We start from the raw sequence: 7,922 nt of genomic DNA on the forward strand, positions 1-7,922 counted from the left end.
CATAGTAAATTGGAAGGTCACCTGGGCCACATGAAATGCTGTCTAAAAAAAAAGGACTTTGAGATGGCTGAGCAGATAAAGGTACTTACTCTTAAAACCTGACGACGTGAGTTCAAAACCAGGAACCCACATGATAGAGCATCCACTCCCGGAAGTTGTCCTCTGACTTCTACATTGCAACAGTGAGTATCTATTCACATACTACATGGATAAGTGGATGGTTGTTTTTTTTTTTTTTTAATCAAAAAATAATATATCCATCTTGTGTGGTGCACATCTTTAATCCCAGCACTCAGGAGGCAGAGGCCCGTGGATCTCTGTGAGTTTGAGGCCACCCTGGTCTACAAAGTGAGTTCCAGGACAATCCAGAGCTGTTACATAGAGAAACCATGTCTTGAAAAAAAAAAAGGGCTGGAGAGATGGCTCAGTGGTTAAGAGGTCCTGAGTTCAATTCCCAGCAACCACATGGTGGCTCACAACCACTTGCAATTAGATCTGGTGCCCTCTTCTGGCCTGCAGGGACACATGCAGACAGATCACAGTATACATAATAAACCTTAAAAAAAAAAAAAATATATATATATATATATATATTTGTATATATATATTTGTATATGTGTGTATACATATACATATACATATACATATATATCCCCCCAAACACCAATAGACAAGTGTTTAGGAAGGTCTGGAGTGTAACTAAGTCTGTGGGCCAAAGCTCAAATGTTAAAATTGATCTTGTTCACTTCATGCTGGGTCAAGAAGTATATATATTCTCCATCTTGCACTTAACTTTGGTACTGGATAGCCCAGTGCAAACAATTCCATTATAAAGTTTTACTAGCAATAAAATCTGTGGATACCCAAACTAGGTATTGGAGTAAACATTTATCAGTTGGAATCTCTTTAATATGCATTAGCTAGTCATTAGAAAAAAGTGCAGACAAGGGGCTGGAGAGTTAGCTCATCAGTTAAGAGCCTGTTCTCACAGAGAACCCAGGTTCAGTTCCCAGGACTCATGTGGTAGCTGACAACTAATTCCAGTTCCAGGGGATCCTATGCCTGACACTCTACAGACAAAACACTGATTGGGTGTTCATGCCATTGTATGATGTGTGCATCCCCTAAACCTTGTTCAGACTTGGGTACATTACCCATCTTTAAAAAAAAAAAAAAAAAAAAAAGGCAGAGTATGGTGGTATATGCCTTTAATCCCAGCCTAGTCTACATAGTGGGACCCTTTAAAAAAAAAAAATAAAAAAAATAAGAGTGCTAGCGCCCAGTGGTGGTGGCACATGTTTTTAATCCCAGCACTCAGGAAGCAGAGCCAGGCAGATCTGTGTGAGTTCGAGGCCAGCCTGGTCTACAGAGCAAGATTCAGGACAGGCACCAAAACTACACAGAGGAACCGTGTCTCGGGGTGGGGCGGGGGAGTAGTGCTAGCAATGGAGACAAGAGTGAAGATCGCCCCTTGTCATTATTCCTATTCACCCCTTGACCCAGCATGAAGCGAACAAGGTCAGTTTTAATATTTGACTGGGCATTGGCCCCATGACTTAAGATGCATCCAGACCTGCCTAAACACTTGCCTATTAGTGTTTTTGAGGCAAATATCTGACAACCTAGACTGGCTGAAAACTTGTCATCCCCCTGCCTCAGCATCCCAGAGTGCTAGGATTACAGGCATGTTCTATCATGCCCCTGCCCATCTCTTTTTTAGGGTAAGGTGGACAGATGAGGTAGGATCTCACACTGTAACCTCAACTTGCTGTAACCCTCCTGCCTCAGCCAGCTTCCTGAATGTGGGAATTACTGGCATGAGCTACCATGCTGTGTTCAAAATATATCAGACAATGCACAAATATGAATTCCAAGAGTAAGACAGAGTTGTTGTCAGGTCCCCAAATCTACCATTCTTACTAAGTTAACATTACAGCTGGTTGCCCAGTTACAAAACACCTGTCTTTGGGCAGCACTGAATTTCATGTTAGCACTGGACAAAGTCCTCATTGATGAGACTGATTACCTAGCTCATCCCTTTTCTGAGGAAGCCCATCTATGAACAATCCTCAACCAGTCCTTGTAATTCCAGGGTTACTATATACAACCCACCACAGTACCAGTAAAACACTTCAGAAGTGGGAGTTCTCACCAAATTAGGCTTCATAAGCCATCGTGAACTACATAACTGAAGCTGGTATTTCATTAATGCTCCTGCTTCCAGCCTGAGCCACTACACACAGTATGCAGTACTGGGTTTCGAATCCAGGGCTTCTTACATGCTGGACAAGTGCTCTCTCTACCAACTGAAGTAAATCCTCAGGCCATTATGTATTTGTTTTGCTTTTTGGAGACAGGGTCTCTACATAGCTCTGGCTGGCCTAGAGCTCACTAGGTAGAGATGGCCTCTAGGATGGCCTCAGAGATGCTCCTGAGTGGTTCTGTCAAAGGTGTGTATAAGTGTGTACTTTCTAACTATCAATCTTAAAATATAAATTACAAAAGTACTCCCCAGTGATAGGAAGTGTTTAGCACATTCAAGGCCCTGGAGTGTGAACTCACACCACAAAGAAAAATAAAATATAAGTGTGTAAGTCATCAGGTCAATTTTTTTTTCTCCAGCGGAGTATTAAACCCAGGGCTTCACACTTGCTATGCATTGCCCTAGCATGGAGCATATATGACAGCCTCGGTTCCCTAGGTGGGTTTGGACTTGCCATTCTCCTACCACAGCTGGAGTTACAAGCCTGGCACATCACCAACTCATAAGAGAATCCATAGCCCCACGGCATTACTAGTTAACAAATATCAAAGGGCAGTGGTGGTGCACACTTTGAATCCTAGCACCTGCAAGGTAGAGACACATGGATCTGAATTTGAGGCCAGCCTGTCTAAGTGTGAGTTCTAAGACAGCCAGGGCTACAAAGAGACCTTATCTTGAAATACTGAAACCAAATAACAAAACACCCCCAGAAAGCAATTTTACAAAGGGGAAGGAAGATTTTAATCATGTAAGAGACTGGACTTGGGCTCTGTGTCATGACCTTGCCTAGGGGAGAAGCAAGCACACAGCCTTTGCCTTGCTGTAAAGACAAACTCCCAGGAAGTGGAACCACCCGGCAACATCACAAGCCCCCCCCCCCCCCCCCACTTCCCTGCCCAACAGACAAACAGACACACCTGAGAATCCAGCCTTAAATTTTAGTTATCTAAAATAAAAGACAGATAATTACAAGCTTCTCACAAAAATTAGACCAGTGTAAATAACAAACATTTATTGGTGTCACTTATGGTAGAAAAAAAGTTCCTACACCAGATGTGCATGACCCAATTGTTAAATAGAACATTTCCAAGGTGAACACACACCCTGACCTAGCTTTTCCCCAATTTTTAAAATAGCCAATTCCTCCTTCCCCGACCCCAAGACATGTGAGCAACTGCTAATGAAAAGCAGTAAACAGCCACTTGGGCTATAGCATTTTCAACTCCACTCTGAGGTGAAGATTCCAATTACATTCGAGACTTAAGTTCTCTCAATTTTCTCCTAACGAAAGTTCCTGAGTCCAGTATTTACAATATTACAGCCCTAGCAGATCAGTGCCCTACAACTCATCTTTTTCTGATGTATCCTCTTCACCAGTTGGGGGAGGGCCTGCACTTCCATAGAGTTTGCTAATAATAGGCTGAACAATTTCTTCTAGTTCCTTCTTTTTAGCTTTAAAGTCTTCAATGTCCGCATCTTGGTGGCTTTCCAGCCATTCAATCTTTTCCTCTACAGCTTTTTCCATGGTTTCTTTATCTTCAGAGGAAAGTTTACCTCCCAGCTTTTCTTTATCTCCAATCTGGTTCTTGAGAGAGTAAGCGTAGCTTTCCAATTCGTTCCTGGTGTCAATGCGCTCTTTGAGTTTTTTGTCTTCCTCAGCAAACTTCTCAGCGTCATTAACCATCCTTTCAATTTCTTCAGGCGTCAGGCGGTTCTGGTCATTGGTAATTGTGATTTTGTTTTTGTTTCCTGTACCTTTGTCTTCAGCCGTCACACGAAGAATACCATTAACATCTATCTCGAAGGTGACTTCAATCTGGGGCACCCCACGGGGAGCAGGAGGAATTCCAGTCAGATCAAATGTACCCAAAAGGTGGTTGTCTTTTGTTAGGGGTCGTTCACCTGGAGTAACAACAGGAAAAACTTGTTATTGATAAGCCTAGTGCACTGGTATCCCTACACTTCAACCTGTTAGAATATGTGTGGGGAGGGGGGAGCTTTATTGAGGTAAAAGTAACTCAGTATTGGAGTAAGAGCAACAACTCACTGGGTGCTACTGCTCTGAACCAAATTTCATTTCTTAAAAATCTGTATCCCTTAATTTGTATCCCAAAAGCCAGTGGACAAGAATGCTAAGTACTAAATCTAAAATTCAACACTAAGCAATCTCTTCATTTGAATTAAGATAATAAATAAGACACTTCTTTCCCTGGCATTTTAATGATGTATTATTAGATCCAAAGTCACTCTTTCAAACCACACAATATTTGTCAATATAAGTCATTACCTTCATAGACTTTGATTGTTACAGTTGGCTGATTATCAGAAGCTGTGGAAAAGATCTGAGACTTCTTGGTGGGAACCACAGTGTTCCTTGGAATCAGTTTGGTCATGACACCTCCCACAGTTTCAATACCAAGAGTAAGGGGACATACGTCAAGCAGTACCAGATCACCTGCAAAGGAAAAGAAATTAGGTTAGATTCTAGTTTGAATCTTAAAAGCACTACCAAGCAATCTCCCTCTGTCATTTACCCAGGTTCTAACCATAAACACTTTAGGGCAAATGAATTAACAGCTGCTAATGATTTTTAACTAAGCCTGACCCAAGTCTTGTCATCCTATACCTTTATTAGCTCTGTGGCCCTGTTGCTCCTAACCCTACAGCTTTCTAAAGCAACAGCTGATGACAGTCTTCCCATCAAGCTACTCAAACATGTGAAAGATGCAGACAGTGACCTACCTGTATCTTGATCACCAGAGAGGACACCCGCCTGGACAGCAGCACCATATGCTACAGCCTCATCGGGGTTTATGCCACGGGATGGCTCCTTGCCATTGAAGAACTCTTTCACCAACTGCTGAATCTTTGGAATTCGAGTAGATCCACCAACAAGAACAATTTCATCAATATCAGATTTCTTCAAATCAGAGTCTTCCAACACTTTCTGGACCGGCTTCATGGTAGATCGGAACAGGTCCTAGCAAAAAAAGGCGTGATTATTGTGGTACCCAGTGTACCTGGACATTGTTTGGTTACCCTGCATTCAGGTACCCTAAATCCTACAGTCTAAACGGATCTCATCAGCACTGTCAAAGAACATACCATGTTCAGCTCTTCAAATTTGGCCCGAGTCAGGGTCTCAGAGAAGTCTTCTCCTTCGAAGAAGGACTCAATTTCAATCCTTGCTTGATGCTGAGAAGACAGGGCTCGCTTAGCCTTCTCCACCTCACGACGAAGTTTCTGCACAGCTCTGTTGTCTTTTCTAACATCCTTCCCAGTTTTCTTTTTGTACAGCTTGATGAAGTGTTCCATAACCCGCTGATCAAAGTCTTCCCCACCGAGATGAGTATCTCCATTAGTGGCCACCACTTCGAAGACACCATTGTCAATGGTGAGAAGAGACACATCGAAGGTTCCACCACCCAGGTCAAACACAAGGATGTTCTTCTCTCCCTCTCTCTTATCCAGGCCATATGCAATAGCAGCTGCTGTACTGTAAGAATGAAGAGGAGGGAAAAAAGCTTAGTCTAGTTCCCATCTCCCCTACTTGGCAAACACACTGGACCTCTGAGCTCCACACTTACGGCTCATTGATGATCCTCATGACATTGAGTCCAGCAATGGTGCCAGCATCTTTGGTTGCTTGACGTTGGGCATCATTGAAGTAAGCTGGCACAGTAACAACTGCATGGGTAACCTAGAAGGACAACAAAGATACTCAAGTATACTTTGTTACTTCCTGTCTTACCAACCACAGTCAAAGCACCACATCAGTTCCTAAGCCAGCTTACTGATAAGGATGTAAATCATACACTTTACAACCACAGAATTAAATGATAACTCATGAAACTGACTAGCATTTAGCTTGACTTCCCACAAAGCACTAAATCATTATGCCTGACAAAAGCTGTTACTGGTCAGACTAAAAGCTTTTAAACCAGGAAGGCCTCCCCACATAAGCCAACAGAGGCAACCGCAACCGTCAACACTTATCAACACTTAACATCGTTCCACACATGTATTTACCTTCTTTCCCAAATATGCTTCAGCAGTTTCTTTCATTTTAGTGAGAACCATGGCAGAAATTTCTTCTGGGGCAAATGTCTTCGTTTGCCCACCTCCAATATCAACTTGAATGTATGGTTTAGTTTTCTTTTCAACCACCTATGGTAAAGAATTAATTTAAAGGTAATTTTCCTGAAGCTGAAACAATGGCGCCACAAACTTTAGAGAGGAAAAAAAAATATTTCCTCTCTCCCATAGCTTGATTCATTTTGGCCCTTAGGGAGATCTAGACTAAAACTAAGCACAGCTGTATAGGAGATAGATCACCAGTTTTGGTCTGTCTTTCAACTTTTAGACATTGTAACACTGTGTCACGTTTTATAACAATACTAAAAACCACAATATCTAAAACCGTTACATAAACCCCGACCGCATCCTTTTAGCGGTTTGAATGTTTTTTCCGCCTAGACTCTATTCCCACCACCCTAGTCGCCCCCTTCAACGTCGGGGGGAAAAAAAACCAAACAAACGGATCGGACCTTGAAAGGCAAGAACTTGATGTCCTGCTGCACCGAAGGGTCATTCCAAGTGCGTCCGATGAGGCGCTTGGCGTCGAAAACCGTGTTCTCGGGATTGGAGGTGAGCTGGTTCTTGGCCGCATCGCCAATCAGACGCTCGCCTTCGGGAGTGAAGGCCACATACGACGGCGTGATGCGGTTGCCCTGGTCGTTGGCTATGATCTCCACGCGGCCGTTCTTGAACACACCGACGCTGACGGAAAAACGCCCCAGAAAAGGAATCAGCACCTCACTTTCTCACGCCAGCGCAGGAGGCCACGCCCCACTCTCCCCCCGCCCCAGACAAATGCCACTTACCAGGAATAGGTGGTCCCCAAGTCGATGCCCACCACCGTGCCCACGTCCTCCTTCTTATCCTCCTCCTCGGCCCGCACCGCGCACAGCAGCAGCAGCGCCGCCGCCGCCACCACAGTCAACTTCATCTTGCCGGCGCTGTGGGCCCGTCGCTCAGCGGTCGGTCAGGAGTCTCGGGAGTCCAGCAACAGGCGGTGGCCGCGGGGCGCGACGACGTTCCTATCTGAGGGCGACAGAAGCCCCGGAGTCACGAGGAGCCGCGACACAGGCTCGAAGCAGGCCTGGAAAAAGCAGGCCGCGGCGCTTACCTCCCACCGCCGCGAAGGCCGGAGGGTGCCCGTCAGTGTTGTCTTGGCCAGTGTGGAGCGCGCCGTCGCCGACTCGGCTTATATACCCTCCCCCCAGCCCCGTCGTGGAGGCCTCCGATTGGCGAAGGCGCTTCTCGTTGGAGGCCGCTGATTGGTCCATGCCACCAAGCTGGCCGCTGCCGATTCGAAGCGGCCTCCTCCGCAGCTTACGTCACTGCTACGCCCCCCGGGCTGACTCATTGGCTACTGGTCGGTCTCAACGGCCGCCAATGAGAGGCAGCATCCGCTCTGTGCGCTGCTCCTATTGGCTAGGAAGCTGCCTGTCCCTCGCGTGACCTCTCACCCCGAGACCGTTTCCGCCGGTAACCGTCCAGGTCCTCCCCTCACGCCGGGCCCCGGGGGACCGGTGCGGGGTCTGCGTGTCAGTTCCCTCGGGCCGGTGGGTCTCGGGTCCTCCCCTCTCCGTCCAGA

General features: G+C 45.6%; 1 protein-coding gene and 1 pseudogene across 2 annotated transcripts; one reads left to right on the forward strand and one right to left on the reverse strand.

The window, feature by feature from the left end:
- Nucleotides 1-1,053: 1,053 nt before the first annotated feature.
- On the forward strand, nt 1,054-1,164 carry LOC128102779 (uncharacterized; annotated as a pseudogene).
- Nucleotides 1,165-3,187: 2,023 nt separating this feature from the next.
- Hspa5 (heat shock protein family A (Hsp70) member 5) lies at nt 3,188-7,579 on the reverse strand. Of its 2 annotated transcripts, XM_052725339.1 has the most exons (9): nt 7,452-7,579; nt 7,147-7,366; nt 6,811-7,042; nt 6,293-6,430; nt 5,851-5,963; nt 5,369-5,759; nt 5,006-5,243; nt 4,551-4,718; nt 3,188-4,165 (listed from the first exon to the last, which is right to left on the reverse strand). In XM_052725339.1, exons 2-9 carry the CDS (start codon nt 7,269-7,271, stop codon nt 3,603-3,605), a joined length of 1,968 nt encoding a protein of 655 aa, XP_052581299.1. In that variant the 5' UTR covers nt 7,272-7,366; nt 7,452-7,579; the 3' UTR covers nt 3,188-3,602. The 2 variants fall into 2 exon arrangements, with proteins under 2 accessions (XP_052581299.1, XP_052581298.1); XM_052725338.1 differs by having other exon boundaries at nt 7,147-7,507.
- Nucleotides 7,580-7,922: the final 343 nt, after the last annotated feature.

This window comes from Peromyscus californicus, unplaced genomic scaffold, assembly GCF_007827085.1.
Source record: "Peromyscus californicus insignis strain IS unplaced genomic scaffold, ASM782708v3 Scaffold_7__1_contigs__length_154581171, whole genome shotgun sequence".
In the NCBI taxonomy this organism is placed as follows: Eukaryota; Metazoa; Chordata; class Mammalia; order Rodentia; family Cricetidae; genus Peromyscus; species Peromyscus californicus.

What these genes read in the sequence shown, in the direction of transcription:
- Hspa5 (XM_052725339.1), bottom strand. Translation starts at nt 7,271, where the DNA reads ATGAAGTTGACTGTGGTGGCGGCGGCGGCGCTGCTGCTGCTGTGCGCG. An exon ending in AAGCATATTTGGGAAAGAAG is followed by an intron (nt 5,964 to 6,292) that starts GTAAATACATGT and finishes TTGTCCTTCTAG; the next exon opens with GTTACCCATGCAGTTGTTAC. An exon ending in AATTTGAAGAGCTGAACATG is followed by an intron (nt 5,244 to 5,368) that starts GTATGTTCTTTG and finishes TTTTTTTGCTAG; the next exon opens with GACCTGTTCCGATCTACCAT.